The 20,364-nt window shown below is 41.2% G+C and overlaps 1 protein-coding gene across 5 annotated transcripts in view; it reads left to right on the forward strand.

Moving 5' to 3' along the window:
* Positions 1-11,696, forward strand: part of FBXO9 (F-box protein 9) — a 28,579-nt gene extending 16,883 nt beyond the window's left edge. For 2 of the 5 annotated variants that reach the window (XM_081314602.1, XM_081314604.1), the window contains 5 exons: positions 3,637-3,727; positions 4,317-4,412; positions 4,742-4,835; positions 6,447-6,601; positions 10,392-11,687. In XM_081314602.1, coding sequence (XP_081170728.1) covers positions 3,637-3,727; positions 4,317-4,412; positions 4,742-4,835; positions 6,447-6,601; positions 10,392-10,500 — 545 coding nt within the window. In that variant the 3' untranslated portion in view covers positions 10,501-11,687. Of the gene's footprint in view, positions 1-3,636; positions 3,728-4,316; positions 4,413-4,741; positions 4,836-6,446; positions 6,602-6,708; positions 7,414-10,200 lie in introns of all 5 variants that reach the window. The other 3 variants (XR_014024702.1, XR_014024703.1, XM_081314603.1) reach the window with 3 other exon arrangements.
* Positions 11,697-20,364: the final 8,668 nt, after the last annotated feature.

Below are 20,364 nucleotides of genomic sequence, written 5' to 3' on the forward strand. Positions count from 1 at the left end.
CTTGTAAATAAAGTGCCCCATTTACAAAATTAATTGACTTTTTCTGCGTGTGCAAACAAAAACCACTCATACGCAAACAGAAACAAAAGAATAGTACTGTAGAAGAAATGGCAGGAAGGAAAGAAACATTTACAATAAGAAATGAAGAAAGTGAAATGAGAGGAGGGAAACAAGCTAATACAGAGATGAGGGTACAAGGAAGAAAGACGAGAAAGGTTGTAAAAAGCTCAACAGAAGTCTATGCATGAATGCATGAGTTCTAGTAACTTTGAAATGCTTTATTCCTAGCCAAGTATGCCTAGCACCTGTCCTAGTTAGACATCATGCCTATCCTATATGTGACTATTTCCTCTCATTTAAAGGAGAATAGTGTAAAACTCTACTAGTCCCACTTATCCCATTCTTGCCCTTCACATGTTGAGGTGAGCCTGCTGTGGAGGATGAGAGCAGGAGGAACTACTTATGTAACTCTTGTCTCACTGAGAGTAAGAACTGTTATCGGTGTGTAACCGCCAAGGATCCTTTTTCCCCCCTCTCCTGTCTCTGTTGAATTCAGTTTATGGTATTATTTGCAGGTAGTTGCTTTATATCTCTCCTACCACCTTTGTTTGTATAGCAGTCCAAGTCTTTCCAACTTAAGGATAATAATTTGAAGGGGGAAAAAATCTATCCTGCTTTTAAATGCAGTTACCGTATTTTCCGGCGTATAAGACGACCCGGCGTATAAGACGACCCCCTACTTTTAAGAAGTTTTTCAAGGTTTTGTCTTATACGCCGGAAAATACTTACATGCCCTGCCCGTCGCAGAGGAGGCGAAGGCCCGACTGGCCCCGCCGGCCCTCCCGCTGCTCCAGCGCTTCTGCCGGCCCCCGAGGCGCAGTGTTTCCCGGGCGGCAGGCAGCGCCGGAGGGCAGCCGCCACCCCGCCACGGCCGGCGCCCCTCCTGCTTCCCCCCCCAGACCTTGAACCTCTCCCATTGGGCGCAGGGCGGGGCAGCTCCGCCCGCAGCCTCTTTTTTAGAACTCGTGCGCTTCCCTCTCACTGTCGGCCGAGGCGCGCTCGGCCCGGGCTCCCGGTCCCTCTTCCCGGCCGGCTTCCCACCCTGCCCCTCATGGAGCTGGACTGGGCGTGCAGCCTCTCGGTGTGGCTGCTTTTCCTGGGCACCTTCTCCTCCCCCCACGCTCCGCTCCTTCCCAGCTCACTTGCTGCCGGAAAGCATGCTGCTTGGCAGCGGCCTGCAGGAACCCTACAGAGGGCGCGCGCAGGCGCAGAGCGAGGCCCCGCCCTCCCCAGGGACTTGTAGTGCAGCAACCAGATTGACTTCTGATCAGCGCTTCTTCGGGGCACACATGGCCGGGAAAGTGCGTCAGAGTCCCAGGTACCTGTAAGGCGATCAGCCTGCTTCTCCCCCATTGCCCCGCGTGAGTGCCTTGCTGGCCGCCGAACCCTGCCTTTTGAGCAGGAGCGGCCTTGCCCTGCTTGCCCTTGGCCGCCTCCGCGGGTACCACTCTGGCGCAGAGCAGGCGAGGCCAGTCCCCGTTTGGCCCGCCAGCTCTGGGAGAGCTCCGCACGAGCGCCTCGCCGGCTGCTAAACCCTGCCTTTTGAGCAGGAGCGGCTGTCAAGCCCCGGGCTCGACAATCAACCGAAGTGGGGGGGGGAATCCGTGCAGCAACCCGGCTACCTGGCCTGCCAGCCGCTCGTTGCTCCGCTGATCAGCTGGGAGGCTGAGACTCCGGATTTGAGCCACCGACAGCACAGCACAGGGAAGACGTGCCAAAGCTCATCCCAGAGCCTCCCGCTGCTGGAAGCCTGCTTGCAAAAAGCAGGGCGGGCAGCAGCAGCTGCTCACGGCGCCTCCTTCCCCCCTCCCGCCGCCCTCTCGCCTCACGAAACGGCCTCTTAGTCCGGCCTCTTAGTCCGGCGCGCAGCTCCGATCCCGGCTGCCTGCTGGCTCGTCTCGGTTGCGCTGATGCACCCGAGCGGCTGCTTCTCCCATCCTCGGCGGCTCGCACTCCTAGTTGCAGCGCATTGGAGTAAGCGCCAGCAGAGGCTGCTCTTTGGTTACCCGCCGGGAAACTTGCCAAACCGGGAGAGCGACTGCCACGCCCACGCCCCGCCTGGGACGCCGCGCCTGCCTGCCTCTTAAAGTGCCCACCCTGCATCCCTCTGGCCAAGGCAAAGGCGGCTGATGAGGACACCGACCTCGCTCCACGGGCGGCGGGAAGAGCTGCCACGTCTGGGGACTCCTCCTCCTTCCCCCCTCCCGCCACCCTCTCGCCTCACGAAACGGCCTCTTAGTCCGGCGCGCAGCTCCGATCACGGCCACCAGGCTGGCTCGTCTCCGACAGCACCGCCCGGCGGAAGCGCATCCCCGCGGGGGGGAGGGCGGTGCTGGTGACAGGTGAGTCCGGTGGGCGCGAGGCCCTCCCCTCGGGCCAAGAGCCAACGGGCAGCGCCGCCTTCGCATGGGGAGAGCCGCCCGATGCTCCTGCCCAGCCGTGTCCCGGAGCCGCGCCAGAGTTTTTTTTCCGGCGTACAAGACGACCCGGCGTATAAGACGACCCCCCAACTTTTGAGAAGATTTTCAAGGGTTCAAAAGTCGTCTTATACGCTGGAAAATACGGTATATATTAATTGCAATAGATGAGATTATAACTGATAAATGGTGCAAAGAAGATTGAAAATTGTAATAGGCTCCCTGTTTCAGAATCCTAAAATATGTATACCGTATATACTTGAGTATAAGCCGAATTTTTCAGCCCACTTTTTGGGCTGAAAAATTCCACTTCGGCTTATACTCCAGTCAACAAAAAAACTTACCGAGGACTTGTGCGCGGCCGAGGCTTTGGTGCTTCTGGGATCGCGCGCACCTCTCCCAAGCCACCGCCGTCCGGAGACCTGCCGACGTTTGGGGAGGTTTGGGGAGGTGCGCGCCTCCCCAAACCTCCCCAAACGTCGGCAGGTCTCCGGACCTCCGCGCCCTGCCTGCCTGCTTCTTTCCGCAGCGGAAAGAAGCAGGCAGGCAGGGCACGGAGGTCCGGAGACCTGCCGACGTTTGGGGAGGTTTGGGGAGGCGCGCGCCTCCCCAAACCTCCCCAAACTTCGGCAGGTCTCCGGACGGCGGCGGCTTGGGAGAGGTGCGTGCGATCCTGGAAGCACCGAAGCCTCGGCCGCGCGCAAGTCCTCGGTAAGCTCCGGGCGGTCACTTGCTTCGCGTCTCCTGAGGGAAGGGGGGGCGACTGGAGCGGGCGTGTTTCCTCGCCTGCTGGGCGCCGCGATTTGCCCGGGGAACGCGCGGGCCCCGAATGGCAGCGTGGAGCGAGGAAGCGGACAGCCAGGGCTTCCCCGAGAGCCGCGGCCACACAGGGTATTCCTGTGTATTCAGGCTTGCAAAATGGCGGATCGAGCCTCTGCTGGTGGCAGAGGCTTGCAGAGCGCGGATCCAGCCTCCGCCGGTGGCGGAGGCTTGCAGAACGGCGGATCGGCTTATACTCGAGTCAATAACTTTTTCCAGTTTTGGGGGGTGAAATTGGGGGTCTCGGCTTATACTCGAGTTGGCTTATACTCAAGTATATACGGTAATTGTATATTTATAGTATATATTGATAATAAGCAGGTACCTCCATATTTTATAGGGGTATATATCAGCAAGACAACATACATTCGTCAAGGAGAACAATCTCTTGATGGATTCTATCGGGCATGGCACCAAGTGGACTATTATAGGTATAGCCATTTTAAAATGACTGAGTTACTTATCTATCTTGCCTTCCTTCCAATGCAGTTTATGTATAATGCTGCAAACCAAGATATACAGTGAATTCAAATGATTACCTGTACGTAAAAAGTCATGATGGCTTAGGTAACTGGAGCCATGTATTTTGTGACTAAAGTTTATAATTCTGCTTTTAGAAATTCCTAAGGTATTTAAAAATTACTAGGAGAAAATTGTATGGCGATTCCAAACTCTGAATCTTCTATGATCTCAGGCTATGAATATACAGAGCTAGCTTAAAGTATGCAAATTAAATCCTGAAATGAGCTGGTTTTGAATCATAATTTGATACCCTAGTTAATCTTCATTCTGATATCCCACTACTGGAATACTTCCAGCAACAAAACTGGATCATCATAGTTAATAAAATTCTGTTGACATGTTCTTTTGGTACATGCTTTGATAAGGTTCTTTGTATGCAGTGAGGTTTCAGAGCTTTTTTCTAATGTTGGGAAAGATGTTTCTTCATTTTATTGTTATCTTTTGATATGTTTTTCTGAACAAACCCAAATTGGAAAAATATTGGAACAATTGTTTTAGGTACCTGAGATTTTTCCCAGATGGCCAAGTAATGATGCTAACAGCTCCAGAAGAACCTCAGTCTATTGTTCCTCGATTACGGACTAAAAACACAAGGTATCTTCAACATCTGTAAAAAAAATTATATTGTCCATTGGATCCTGATAACTAGGTAAACAGTAAAGCTACTATCATTTTTCATTGCTTAGATGACTAAAGAATGCATTGATCAAGTGATTTGAAAATTACACCGTTATCTTTAATGAAAGAAAACCATGTTTGAATCTAAAGTTAATTATAGTTTCAGTAAGCTCTTTGAATAATAAGGATTTAACTTAGTCATTATTAATTTAAATCCTATTTATTCTAGGATGTAATTTAATATCAGCAGTGTTTTTAGTAGCACTTGAAACATTTTCATGAAATGTTTTCCTTCTAAATCTCAGAACTGATGCAATTCTGCTTGGACATTATCGCCTTTCCCAGGATACAGACAATCAAACCAAAGTATTTGCTGTAATGACAAAGAAGAAGGAAGAGGTATTTATATAATAAAATATTAGATGGTCAACAGTAATCAGCTGACTGATTAATAGAACAAGAAAGCAATAAATAAGTATTGTACTTTAGGATAATTTGTTAAGTAAAAATACAACTTTGGAGTAGTTCTTTCTGCAAAATACTCTCTCCAGATATTCTCCTTAAACTCTGAACTTAAAGGAAATTGCTTTTTGGTGTAATTGTTTTCTTTTTAAATTTGGAAGCGTTCAAAAGCAAAACTCTTGAGGAAAGTACATCCAGAAGATAGTGAAATATAAGAATTCTGTATCTATCTTTAGACATTATTTTATAATTTTAATTGCTCTGTTTCCTGCTGCTCTGAGCCAAAAAAGGCAACCTTAGGTTTAAAGAGAATTATTTGACAATATATATGGATTTTCTTTTTTCTAAATCTAGAGGCATAGAAGGTTGGAATTTATTTATTTATTATTTATTTATTAATTTTATTTGTATACCGCCCTTCTCCCGAAGGACTCAGGGCGGTGAACAGGGCAATACATATTAAAAAACAAGATACAAAAATTAAAAATGATTAAACAAAATGCCCACGAATAAGTTAAAACACATTAAAAAATAGGTTAAAACAGATTAATAAAACCCAACCCCATCCCATCAGGCCAGCCAGCTTGTTCGAAAAGGTAGGTTTTGAGATTGCGCCGGAAGGAGCGGAGGTCAGGCGCCATCCGGAGCTCGACCGGAATATGGTTCCATAAATCCGGCGCGTCCACAGAGAACGCCCTCCCCCTGGGGGCCACCAGTCGACATTCTTTGACCAGTGGCACCCTGAGGAGGCCCTCTCTGTGGGAGCGTACTGGGTGGAGGGATGTTGACGCCGGCCGCAGGTGCTCCCCAAGGTATTCCGGACCCATGCCATGTAGGGCTTTGTAGGTCATTACCAACACCTTGAATCTCACCCGGAAGTCAACTGGAAGCCAATGCAGCTCGCGGAGCAGAGGTGTAACATGGGAGTGTCGGGAAACTCCCAACTCCCAATTAAGGGCTAGAAAGTGAACAAGAGAAGACTGAAAGGAAGTATTGAAAGCTGAAGGGGAAATTGAAGGTTAGGAATAGTAGAAAATAATAAAAAGCCTTCTTCAGTTTTCTACCACTCAATAATTTTTATAGATTCTTAATATTTTCACTATCAACATTTAAAAGTCTAGTTTTAGAAGTAGGATACTTACATTATCTTTAAGTTACAGGTTATATTTTATATTATTCACTGTAGAAAAATATACTTTACTATAAACACAGAATATGTTTTTTGTCTAAATGAAAATCAGCATTCATACTATGGTAGAGGATATATTTTCCTTCATCAATTTCTTCTAGGAGTCTATAAATGCTGGTTTTCATTCAGACAATAAAAATGTTCTGGTTTATAATTTCTCACAATAGGCTCATTGTGATTTGATTTTATACATTACAGTAGGAGATTGCTGATTGGGGTTGATTCGTACCAGAATTTTTGAAGAAATGAAAATGTCTTTGAAATGTAACATTTTATCTTTTAACCCTAGGGTACAGATTCAGTAGCTATCTTTTGCTGCATATTCTTGACAGCCTATTCCTTTCTTGTTTGTTATGTAGAAACCAATTGACTATCACAAGTTCAGATATTTCTGTCGTGTCCCTGTGCAAGAAACTGATCACAGTTTTCATGTAGGGTTACAACTGAATTCCAGTGGCCGTCAGAAATTTAATAAACTCATTTGGATTCATCATTCTTGCCACATAACTTACAAGTAAGGTTTTTTTTTTCCAAATGTTATAAAAAACTTTCTAAGTCCTTGAAACCTAATCTTTCAGTCCTAGTTAATAGAAGATTCTTTCTTTCTTTGTTTTTTACAAGCTTTTTTTATGCCTGTTTACAATGTGTAACAAGACTTGGCAACAGAAGGAATCATATAGATGTCTACAGCACATAATCATACTACTTATAAGAAATGTGTATCACTACATTTTCAACTAGGAGCCTGTAAGATTAGTTAATTTTGTAAGATAAAAATAAAATGCAAGTATCTGAAAGATGAGATTTGCCCATATAACACATTGTTTCTAGTTGTTTTCATCCAACTGGCCAAACAAATATTGCCAGCAGAATAGAGTGATGGAGGAATTTGGTGGTACATAAATATGTAGGAAGAAGAGAAGAAAGGGAAATTCCATTGAGTGAATTGAAGTTGTTTGTAATTAGATGGTGTCCATAACTTCCAGTTTGAAATGTTTGCTAGATACTTTATTGTCTCATAGATGAAGCAGAATACTGATTTTAATTTCTTAGGCAAAAAATCTAATTCGGTCAACAATATTGAACAAATCAGACGAGGAATATCAATCAAAAACATTTGCCAGACTATCTGACTTCTTTACATGAACAATTTGAAACTCTATAGAAAAACACCATCCAAAATTGAATTGCTGCTCAACACTGGATGAAGACAATCATTACAAATACCTGGGCATCCTTCAAGTTGATAACTTCAGGCTTCACTGAAGTCAAGAAGGTTAGAAATGAAGAAAGGGAAGAAGATCTGAAAGTCTAAACTCAGTGAAGGTAACACCATCAAGGCACCTGGGCAATTCCAGTCACTAGAGCAGAACTACACTTGCAAGAAAAAGTATGTGAACCCTTTGGGATTACGTGGAGTTTTGCATGAATTGGCCATAAAATGCGCTCTAAACGTCATGTAAGTCACAACAATAGAAAAACACAGTCTGCTTAAAATAATACTACACAAACATTAGCTGTTGTCATGTTTTAATTGAACATAAGATGGAAACATTCACAGTGCAGGGTGGAAAAAGTATGTGAACCTTTGGACTTAACTGGTTGACCCTCCTTTGGCAGCAATAACCTCAACCAAACGTTTCCTGTAGTTGCAGATCAGACCTGCACAACGATCTGGAGTAATTTTGGACCACTCCTCTGCACAAAACTGTTTCAGTGTAGCAATATTCTTGGGCTGTCTGGTGTGAATCTCTCTCTTAAGGTCATGCCACAGCATTTCAATCAGGTTGAGGTCAGGACTCTGACTGGGCCACTCCAGAAGGCGTATTCTGTTCTGTTGAAGCCATTGTTTTGTTGAATTACTTGTATGCTTTGGGTCATTGTCCTGTTGCATCACCCATCCTCTGCGGAGCTTCAGTTGGTGGACAGATGGTCGTACGTTTTCCTGCAAAATGTCCTGATAAACTCTGGAATTCATTTTCCCATCAATGACAACAATCCGTCCAGGCCCTGAGGCAGCAAAGCAGCCCCAAACCATGATGCTCCCTCCGCCATGTTTTACAGTGGGGATGAGGTTTTGATGTTGGTGTGCTGTGCCTTTTTTTCTCCACACATAGTGTTGTGTGTTTTTCCCAAACAACTCAATTTTGGTTTCATCTGTCCACAGTATATTTTGCCAGTAGTGTTGTGGAACATCCAGGTGCTCTTTTGCAAACTTCAAACGTGCTGCAATATTTTTTTTGGACAGCAATGGCTTCCTTCGTGGTGTCCTCCCATGTACTCCATTCTTGTTTAATGTTTTCCTTATTGTAGATGTGTCAACAAAAATGTTAGCATGTGCCAGAGATTTCTGTAGGTCTTTAGCTGACACTCTAGGATTCTTCTTTACCTCATTAAGCATTATGCGCTGTGCTCTTGCAGTCATTTTTACAGGACGACCACACCTAGGGAAAGTAGCAACAGTGCTAAACTTTCTCCATTTGTAGACTGTCTTACCTGGACACATAAACATCAAGGCTTTTGGAGATACTTTTGTAACCCTTTCCAGCTTCATGCAAGTCAACAATTCTTGATCGTAGGTCTTCTGAGAGCTGTTTTCTGCGAGGCATGGTTCACATCAGACAGTGCTTCTTGAGACCAGTAAACCCAAAACAGGTGTGTGTTTTTAAAGGGCAGGACAGCTGTCAGCAACGCATCCAATATCATCACACTGGTTGGAGTCAAGGTTGGCTCACTCCTGGCTCCAGTTAGCTCTTGGAGAAGTCATTAGGCTAGGGGTTCACATACTTTTTCCACCCTGCACTGTGAATGTTTCCATCGTATGTTCAATTAAAACATGACAACAGCTAATGTTTGTGTAGTATTAATTTAAGCAGACTGTGTTTTTCTATTGTTGTGACTTACATGACGTTTAGAGCACATTTTATGGCCAATTCATGCAAAACTCCACGTAATCCCAAAGGGTTCACATACTTTTTCTTGCAACTGTAAAATGCTGTATAAATTCTGTCTGCACAAGACCAAGCCTTAAAAACAAATGCATACAAAACCAGAATTGAGAAGGAAGCAAATGCCCTGTCTGCAAAAAAGCTGAAGAAACAGTGGACTACCTACTTAGTTGTTGCAAGAACATTGTACACACCAATTATAAACAACAGCATGGCAAAGTAGCAACAACTGTATTGCAATATCTGCAAAAATATCATTTGCCTGCAAGCAAGAACTGGTGGGACTGTACAATAGACAAAGTAATAAAATATGAAGAAGCTAAAATGCTCTGGAACTTTCAAACAGACAGATTCGTGCTGCATAAAGTCCTAGACTTAACAATTGTCGGTAACAAAGACAAAAAGATCTGGATATTGGATGCTGTGGCCAAAGCAATAGATACCTTGGGTGCAGTTGCAAACATTACAAAAGGCAGCTTTATTTGGAACAGCTTATGTCCTGCAACAATATCTTTATCACTATCAAACAACAACCTCTGCCTATCCCGGCTCCTTGGGAAGGACTTGATAGATTAAAATACCAAATCCAGTATAAATCTGCTGACTGTAGGACCAACCATAATAATAAATGTGTGTTGTGCCCAACTCTCAGTGACTCTAGGTAGTTTACAAATTGTTAAAGAAATAATTAAAACAAGGAAAAAACAAAAAAATAAAGATAAAAAAATGACAAAACTTGATTAGAACAATGGATAAACGGGGTTTCAGTTACCCTTGTCAAAGGCCTGGGTGAAAAAACCACTTCTTCGGGTTCCTTTGAAACAACACTTAAAGATGGGAGCCAGAGCAGGAGCTGCTACAGAGAAGGTGGGCTTCTGAGGTCTTGATAGTTGACATTGTTTAATTGAACCTGGAGCATGCCCACCCTGCCAGATCAGATAAACAGATATTAAATTAAACAAATTAGTAGGATATTCTTGTTGAATTATTTTGAAGTATTTTAATAATTGCAGATTATTCTACTAATTGGCGTCAGAAAGTGGGAATCGTGCCTCAAAGTCTCTTCTAACCATGAAAATTCCTATACAACCTTTTTTTTGCAGTGTAGCTATACATTTCATGTATTATTTTGAAATGCTGTTTTTGTTTTTTTTCCTCAATAAAGCCTTAAGATCTGCAAACATTGGTGTCAAATTCCAATTTCCATAGCCGTATATGTAAAAGTGCTCTGGTTTCAAGTAAAAGATTTTCTTACATAGGATGCAAAGAGAATAGGTACAAGTTATATTATTCAAGCCAGTTATTTTCCTTTTAGGCAAGGAACAAGTCAGGCTTATCACTTTTTACTTTTTTCAGGTCTACTGGTGAGACAGCAGTCTCTTCTTTTGACATTGACAAGATGTACACCCCTTTGTTCTTTGCACGAGTGAAGAGCTTTACTGCAGTTTCAGAACGGCCTCTCTGAGAAGCTCATGTTTCTTGCATGAAAGAAATTACAGCGAACAACACTTAAGTTATAAATGTGTGTCTGTGTGCGTGTGTGTATGAATGGATGGATGTGTGTGTGTGTGTGTGTGTACATGCATGAGAATATATGAGATATATATATATATATATATATATATATATATATATATATATATATATATGAATTTTATTTTAGAATTGGGAGATGTTTTTGGAAGAATATATACTGGAAATACATTTGATTTAGGGTGGCAGGGTTATCTTTCTGGTTTTTATGTCAAATTTACATTTTATTTTAAAATTGTTTATGTTGTGAAAAGACTTTGTAAGATACAAGGCATTTTTTGCCATCTCATTTTATGAGCAAAATTTATAAGCTGTTTTCTTTACAAAGTAAGGCTTCATCTGCCTATGCACCTTAAGTTCAGGAATTGTTATAAACATACTGCTGTACATAAAACATTGTGTGTGTGGTTGGGGAAGGCTCAAAATGTGAAGAATTTGTCCTGCATCTGTGCGTGGCCTATAAATGTATAATAGAAATTCATGTATTGGGATTACCTTTCAGGAAGAGATGCTGATTTCAGTATAAATTACGGCTTTATTGGGGGGGAGGGGGGAGGAAAAGCAAAAGGTGAAAGTTCAGCTTCAGATATCAACATTTTTTTTAGAATTACTTGGTTTTAAATAATCATAATAATCACTTCAGAAGTTACTAGGTTTTAAGTTGATGATGACAGGACAGCCACATTGCTGCATTGATTGCGTTTGTCTTCTGGATCCAGGAAGTGAACACTAAAGTGTATCATCTGAATTCTCTTATGCAAACAAACAGGGCTGCATTTTGCATTGTTTTGTTTTTAGCTCATCTGCTAACTGCTAAAAATGCTGTACACCTCTTGGGTGTTTTGTAACATCTAACCTTTTCTTCTGGGATGCCTACAGATGTTCAGGTACTGTGTGCTGCTTCTCCTGTGTGTGCAATTTGGGAATTGGATGCGACTGCTGTATTTCACCTATCATAAAAATGTATTTACTCATACAACTCACAATTCTAAATGTTTTCCTTTTACCAAGTTGTGTTTTTTTATTTTATTTTGGGGGGGGGGCATATGGATGAAATAAAGGTTACTTTGAAGTTCCAAGATCTCTGTTGCCTGCCATACTAAGTGCCAGTTACCAGCCAGCCCGTGGAAAAATCAGCCAAAGGCCATAATGAAAATAATAAAGACTGCAGGACCGATAAGCCGTTTGCACTGAATGCCATTAGTCCCTAAGGGAACTAACTTGTTAGTAAGATTGGGGAAGAAGCCTGGTGAGTTGAACAGGTATAGGGCTAAGGGGAATAAGGCTGTGAGAGAATTAGCAGGTACACGTGCCATGTAGAGGAAGAGGGTAAGGTACACTAGCTATGGCCGCCTCAGTTTCTAAGATTTCTCCAAATTTTGTCTTGGCTGAAATCCAGACCAACCAAACGGCATATTTTGATTCAGCTGAATTATTACTTGTCAAACTCAATCACATCATGTGACATATCGTGACGTATCACAACATTTTTTGCCTTTGCGGAACCAGGGTAGGTGTGGCCCTAACGATGCATCCCGCCCGTGGGCTGCCAGTTTTGACACTCCTGCTCTAAAGGGTTCGACTGAATCACCATCCCTTAGTGTGTTTATTTTGTGTGCAGCACAAATAACACTTTCTGTATAATTCTACTTAAAAATGCACATCTACAGACAACATTTTTACAAAACAGCAACATTTTAGCCTATGGATCTCAATATGGCCTATGGATGCACAATAGGTAACAATTCTATCTGTAATTAATATGCCCAATATATACTTTAGCTATTTAGTAATTGCTTGAAAAAGAAAGCACAAGAAACAGCAGCCAATTTGCTTTTAAAATTCCCAATAACAAAAGATTACCTATTGTATAATAAGTCTGTCATAGGACATTGGCACACGGAATAACGAATAAAGTTCCCTATGTTGTCCTTAATTTTGAATATGTCAAATGTCTACTATTAGCTTGGGATATTTTCCTTTATTTTGTGCATTCCTACCGTCACTATGAGGGACGCGGTGGCTCAGTGGGTTAGGATGCTGAGCTTGTCGATCAGAAGGTTGGCAGTTTGGCGGGTCGAATCCCGAGTGCCGCGTAACTGAGCGCCTGTTACTCATCCCAGCTTCTGCCAACCTAGCAGTTTGAAAGCATGTAAAAATGCAAGTAGAAAAATAGGGACCACTTTGGTGGGAAGGTAACAGCGTTCTGTGCGCCTCTGGCGTCTACTCATGCTGGCCACATGACCACAGAGACGTCCTTGGACAAGCGCTGGCTCTTCGGCTTTGAAACAGATGAGCACCGGCCCCTATAGTTTGGAAACGACTAGCACGTATGTGTGGGGGAACCTTTACCGTCACTTTAAATTTATATGGCTGCTATTCCAAATTCATGACTGGATGGTTAACAACTGAAAACAATATAAAAACATCAAAATAAAATAAGCAGAGGTTAAAAAAGAGCCATCAATGCAACTGTTGCATAGGTCCTGACACAGAAACATTTTGATCTCCAAGCCCAGTGACAAACCTTATCTAATGCCTTGCAACAAGCCATCAAGGTCAGGGCCAATTCATCTCCAAGATTGTGTTTTAAAGTAAAGCATAATTTAACTCAGTCTTGTCCCCCAATTTGATAAGGTATAGTTATAGAAAATGTTGTGACCGTATTTTATACACTGGTGAATGAGCTATTATCTTTGTATAAACTTACAGAGAGGAAAAAGATTCCTACAATCAGAATTGTGAAGGCACCACAAGGACCATCCAATTCAATCTTCTGTAGTATGAGGGAAAATCAATTAACCCATTCTTAACATTCTTACTTTTTCTTAAAAATCTATAGAGAACTGACAAGCTTCATATTTAGGCTGTTTCACCTTATAAAGTTATTGCCATCAAGGTGTTTTTTTTTAAAACAAAATTAGGCAGTTGCAACTTACACCATCATTTCTGACCTAGTTTCTGTATCAATGGAAAATAGTTCCTGACCATTTTGTTGTTGTACCTTTTAAAGCCTTTTTTGGCAACTGGAACTGTTGGATGAGGTCTTAAGACTGATAAAAAAATATCTAAAGACAAAACGTGTAGCCTGGTAAACATGAAGACCATTTTGAGATGAAGCACAGCCAACTTGCATGCACCTAGTGCATGTCACATCTAAATATCTCACAAAAGATTTAGCCATCTTCAGTGACTTTTCTGATTAAGATATAATATATTGATCAATATAGTATGCATCAATTTGTATTCAGAGTCCAAAGTTCTCATGACAGGCACGTGGGTTTGTGCCACTGATCATTTTAGGTCAGTATATTTGCTTTCCCCTATCTTCTGAATCTCAAGATTAACAGTTGACCAAATGATCAAATTGGGAGGGAAAAGGACAAAGACTGAAAAGAGTGGTAGGGCTGGAAATGCCTGCTCCTAAATGAAGTGAGTGATCCTGACTCTTAAGAGGTCTGGGATGAAGGAGCCCTGATTTTTGCCACTGCTATCAGATGACCCTACAGGATAATAAAACGATAAGCTGGTAAATTTTGTACCTTTTTATTGCAAAATTTAAAAAAGTACAGAATAATCGTGAAAAACTATTCAACAACAAAACTGTCTATTAGAATCACATTTTTACAAGTGAAAATGTTTTTTATGTTCACTGCTACAAATGCCATGTTACCAGAAATATTTATTAATAAGAAGTATTTCTTAAAATCATGTTTGTATAGCTATCTCACTGATGACAAAATAATGTGTTTGAAATAAAATATCTGGGGGGGGGGAATAATGCCTTACTGGAATGTGTTCCGGAAAATGGAGCCACTGGGCTCATAGCAGCACTCTAGTTTCTGTTATATCAAATGGTTTTGTTCTGGAAAATTTCAGGTCAATTTTTACTGCTACAGCTACAGCTCCAGTTCTTTGTTTTTAAAAAATAAGTGTGATTAAAACCAGCCTTGTTTGTGGCCCAACAGATAGGACTTTATTTAATAAGAATAGAATAGAATAGAATAGAATAGAATAGAATAGAATAGAATAGAATAGAATAGAATAGAATAGAATAGAATAGAATAGAATAATAGAATAGAATAGAATAGAATAGAATAGAATAGAATAGAATAGAATAGAATAGAATAGAATAGAATAGAATAGAATAGAATAACAGAACAGAACCTTGCAGGTCTTCTAGTCCAGCCCCCTGCTCAAGCAGGAGAACCTATACCATCTCAGACAAGTGACTGTCCAGTCTCTTCTTAAAAATCTCCAGTGATGGAGCGCCCACAATTTCTGAAGGCAAGCTGTTCCACTGGTTAATTGTCCTCACTGTTAGGAAATTTCTCCTTAATTCCAGGTTGCTTCTCTCTTTGATCAGTTTCCAACCATTGTTTCTTGCCTTTCCCTCTGGTGCTTTGGAGAATAAGTTGACCCCCTCTTCTTTGTGGCAGCCTCTCAAATACTGGAACACTGCTATCATGTCACCCTTGTTTCTTCTTTTCTTTAGACTAGGCAAACTCTGTAATGAAGAAGAGTTTCAGGCTCCATGATCCCACAAGTGGGCCTCCTGCTAATTTTAAATCTTTAGAGGTATTTCCTAATCTACCTTCATCTGCTTCACATTTGATCTTAGGACATACTAACATGACTTAGCACTGGCCAAATTTGGCAGATGACGGGCCTTTGTAGCAAAGATAATTAGATTCAAGTATGACTAATCACCTTTTTATGTATATGCAATACTTATGACACATTCTGAAAGGGGGCAAAGCTTTAATGATGTCAGGCCCAGTCCAAAAAAGACATAGAGCAATCTTGGCAAAATTTGGTTATTTGCTCACGCAGAGAGACAGAATCTTGCCAGACTAAATCCTTACTACTCCCATTCTAACGGATATACCCTAGGGCAGGGGTGTCAAACTGCCAGCCCGCAGGCTGGATGCCTCATCCGGAAGCCACGCCCACCCCATTGCCCGCAATGGCAAAATAGTCCCATACGTCTTGCAACGTCACATGACGTCGTGAGTTTGACATGTCTGCCCTTGGGCCTACGACATTCTAGGGAGTAGCTATCCTGACTTTCTTCCTCTGGCTCCTATCCAGCTCTGGGATGTGTTGTCTTTTGTCCCCCTCCTTGGATGTGTTCCCTCCTTGCTGGGAAACTGCCACTTTACTACAATCCATCACTTCCCCCTTTGTCAGCACCATCCATTACATCTGGTCTGGTTATAGCTGCAGATACCTGCTCATCTGCTACACCTCTTTTATAAATGTGTTGACTTAAAGTCTTAAAGCCTTTACTAACAGAACTGAAAACACTGAAAAACAGTGGAATAAAAGTTTTGAATAACCTTAAAAAAATAAGTGTAATTTTTCAAAGGAAAAAAAACCAGATTAGTTCACTCACTAAGGCTGCAAAGTCCAAATGTCTATGATGTAGCAAGAAAGCATGGCCAGTCAAAAATACTTTCCTCTAGGCTTCCGGTTTGCACGCGCGGCGCTTCCGGACGTGCAGGAACAGCCTGCTTCCTGCCGTCCGTTTCTTTTTTGGAGGACCCTGAAAAGAGTCAAAAATCACCCTGGAGGGGCGATTACCGAGGACTTTCCTGCGATCGTGGAAGGGCGGCAGCCCTCTGCTGGAATCCGGAATCATCTCCTTTGGCCCAAAGAAGAAGAGACCGGCCACAAAGATGGCCAATCATTAAGCTGCTCCCTACTGAAAGCCAAAGCACTACCTAGCACTAAGAAGCAATCTGGAGGACCTGGGTGAGCTTTTACCTTTCTTATTCCCTAACCATCTTCCTGTGGGACTTTCCCGAAAACCTCCTTCCCCATTTTTTGAGAAAACGGCAAATATCTACTCTGAGAACAAATCTTAAAGCCTCAAAGCTACAAAAGAACTTTAATTAATTCAGCAAAGAAATTAAGTAATTTTATCTGTATTTACTAAAAAGCTTCTATTTGTTGCTAGGAATCCACTACCCTATTTTTTTTCTAAGCTGTGAATTAAGGAAAAAATTTGGACTAATCCTACAAAAGTTCTATATTAATTTGGAAAAAGAAAAAAAATTCCTACATTGCATGTTATATGTTACTGATGACATCTTGTGGCGAAACCTGGTAGAGCAAGTAAATTTCCTTTTTTTGTTGTTGTGAGAGCTCACTGAATAACAGAGCTGGCCTTGACACTAAGATAAGGGTGGGAACACCTGGCACTGAATACAACTCTTCAGGAGGTGGAAAATCTATGACTATTAAAACAGCCTCCATGGAAGATTTAACTGCAAACAATAACTAAATGGATAAATACATCCCACCACTTGATTATAAACTGATATTGGACACGATTTTGGCAATGACAGAGCAAATTAAAGCCAAATTGCAAGAAAAATCTGACAAAGCCACCAAATCAAATTTTGATTTTAAATGAGGAAAAGATAACCCAAAATCAAATAGAAGAAGTGGAAACTAATAGTAAAATAGGAGATTTCAAAGAACAACAAAAGCAACCTACAGAAGATCTTAAAGTCCAAACGTTAATGGCAACTACAAAACTTGCAACCCAAAAAGCAGCAGCACCTGAAGAAAACAACACCAAGATTGAAGACACTAAAGGCCTTCAAATACAATATATTGAGAATTCAATTAATCAAAGGACAATCATAATACCAGCTACTACTTTCTACCTAACCCAGATAGAATTGGAAGAACAAAAAGATCTGACTGATTTAATGATAACTATATTATATCAACCATCAAAAACTGAATTATCAAAGCAAAAATACAATGGTCACAAAGGGGGCATCTTCCTTGCAAAACGGACATTTGGATACGCTCCCTGGATTCAAATAAGGGGTATAGGAAGAAAGGAAGATACATCTGAGATTTTAAAGATGCCAAGAAGGAAGCATGATTGGCACAAAAGGAAGGCAAGAGTTAGATTTTAAAAAAAACTGAACTTGTTTCTTTTTTGGGATTGCTAAAGATAGACTTTAAAAATATCTCTTTTATGGATTAAGGGGAATCCCCCCAAAAATATAACTGATTTTACATTTAGCTTTTAGATCTGTAAAGGTAAACAAATGTAAGCTTTTAGAATATAACTCCGAACTATATCTTAGAACTTGGAATGACATATCAAAAGATAGTATTTTAATAATTTATGTACGGTCAAGATGACTTATAGAATATTCAGTGGTTACTTTTGAATCAGTATAGAACCTATAATTTTATATATAAATTTTAATAATTGTTGAATGGTTAAGGCAAAAACCATATTTTTAATATCTGGTGATTTGTTAAGATGAAAATTAGACTTTAATGGTAAAACATAAGAATGCTTTGTAATGAACAATATAAGTTTTGTAGGCAAAAGAATTATTCTTTATTGAAATAGGGAATTGTGGGTTACCCAAAAATTAAGCTTTTTCCTATATAATATAGGCCACTCTAGAATATCCTATTGCAATTAGATAAAACTTAAAAGCAGGATATTGATATGTATTACTGAAAATATATTTTAAGTTTTGTTGATTGACTAGGTTACAACTAGAAATGTACTAACTTGCCTATTTTGACTATGTAATAACTAAGGGAAGTAGAGAGGGCATCTCTGTTGATGTAACCTGAACTATTTACAACTGGTTGTTTCTTCTTTTAACTACCCAACCACCATATTGTTTCACAAATACATGTATATGTAAATATTAAAAAATCAATAAAACTTCTCTCAAAAAAACCAACAACTTTCCTGTAGACCACCAGTGGGCAGAATTGAACATCAGCCTTCTTGTGCTACTTCATTGGGCATATGGACAATGAGGCTGAGGAGGAGTGCCACCCTAACTGCTTAAAGGTGGGACATTTTAAGGAAAGGCTCTGAGGAAAAGGCTGTTAGGAAAACAATCTTAACTGTTCTCTTTAGTGTCTGGCAAGGCAGGGAAGGGTAAGGTAGATGAGGGGCATGCAACAGTTGTTTAGTGCCTTATGCAGTTGTCAGAATAGCAGGTTGCTACCTCACAGCTGCTTGGCTCCTGTTACTTGTTAGCTACCCTATTTATAAACATGGGTCTAGCAGTCTCCTTCTGAAAGAGTGTTAAACCTTGAGCAAAAGATTCCCAGATCAGAGGAAGGACATGAGATTAAGTGGCTTTGAGATCTCTCTCTCTCTCTCTCTCTCTCTCTCTCTCTCTCTCTCTCTCTCTCTCTCTCCTCTCTCTCTCCTCTCTCTCTCTCTCTCTCTCTCTCTCTCTCTCTCTCTCATATGGCTGGATTCACAATAAAATAGATTACAGAGCTGATTTCTAATAAATATTATAAATTGCCAGTAGATGGCAGTCTATGATTTAGAGACACCTAACATAACTGCTCAGCCGCATTCCTTGGTGAGCTTGATGCCTTCTAACAGAATACAGAATAACAAGGTTGGAAGGGACCTTGGAGGTCATCTAGTCCAACCCCCTGCTCAGGCAGGAGATCCTATGACATTCCAGACAAATAGTCTCTTCTTTAAAACTTCCTGTGTTGAAGCATTTACAGCTTTTGGAGGCAAGCTGTTCCACTGATCAATTGTTCTGTCAGTAAATTTCTCCTTAGTTCTAAAGCTGCTTCTCTCCTTGATTAGTGTAGTTTCCATTCTTGTCCTGCCTTCTGGTGCTGTGGAGAATAGGTTGTCCCCCTCTTCTCTGTGGCAGCCCCTCAAATATTGGAATAGTGCTATCATGTCACCCTTACTCCTTCTTTTTACTAGTCTAGACATACAAATTCCTGCAACCGTTCTTCATGTGTTTTAGCTTCCAGTCCTCTAATCACCTTTGTTGCTCTTCTCTGCACTCTTTCTAGAGTCTCAACTTCTTTTTTGTATCATGGTGACCAAAACTGGACTCCATATTCCAAGTATGTTCTTACCAAAGCTAACACTTCACATGATCTTGATTCCCTCTGTTGATGCAGCGTAGGATTGCATTGGCTTTTTTGGCAGCTGCAGCCCACCGCTGGCTCATATTTAAGTGGTTGTCATTAGGATTCTTAGATCCCACTCACAATTATTGCTGTTGAGCACAGTGCCTCTTATTCTATACCTGTGCATTTGGTTTTTCTTGCCTAAGTGTAAAATCTATAACTATGTTTTTTAACATGACAAAAAGAAATGATGAAATACACAGTAATAGTCATGCCAACTGAATTTGATAAAATGTTAAATTTTAGTTTATATACAAGTTAAATAATTGTACTCCTTCTGTCAAGTCCCACTTTTCTGAGATACAACCCAAGGCTCAGAATGGTTTTTAACCCACAAAGATGCACACATCTAATAAGGATGCATTATTGTCTTTATGAGCAAACCATATTTTTAAATCATAGTTGATTAGAATGCCCTTAGCTTGTTCTGCCAATGTTCGTGGAGGTGTGGTTTCCTTCTCAGTAGTTCCTTCATTGGGGTATTTTTTTTTCATTTGTCTGGTGTTAGTCCTTGCTTAATTCTTAAGGAGAAAAACATACCACCCCATCATCACTAGAAGGGCAACTACTATATATAAACAAACATCAAACACTGGTGATGTTACTCAGTCAGGTAATGAAACGTCTGCAATCAAACAACCAAGCTCAGAGAGCACTCAGGACTCCAAAGAAAGTTCTGTGCTTGCAATACTTGGTAAACCACTATCCACTTTGCCAGACTCTAAGAAAGCCATGACAAGACGTTAATTATTCTTCATTGTGCAGGCCATGATCTCCTGAGAATTTAAACCCTAAAGCAGTTCTTTTGGTACTCTTTTGAAATCCCAAGGAACTTAGCTCTACCGTT

Source organism: Vipera berus (assembly GCF_964194415.1).
Source record: "Vipera berus genome assembly, chromosome: 1".
Classification (NCBI taxonomy): domain Eukaryota; kingdom Metazoa; phylum Chordata; class Lepidosauria; order Squamata; family Viperidae; genus Vipera; species Vipera berus.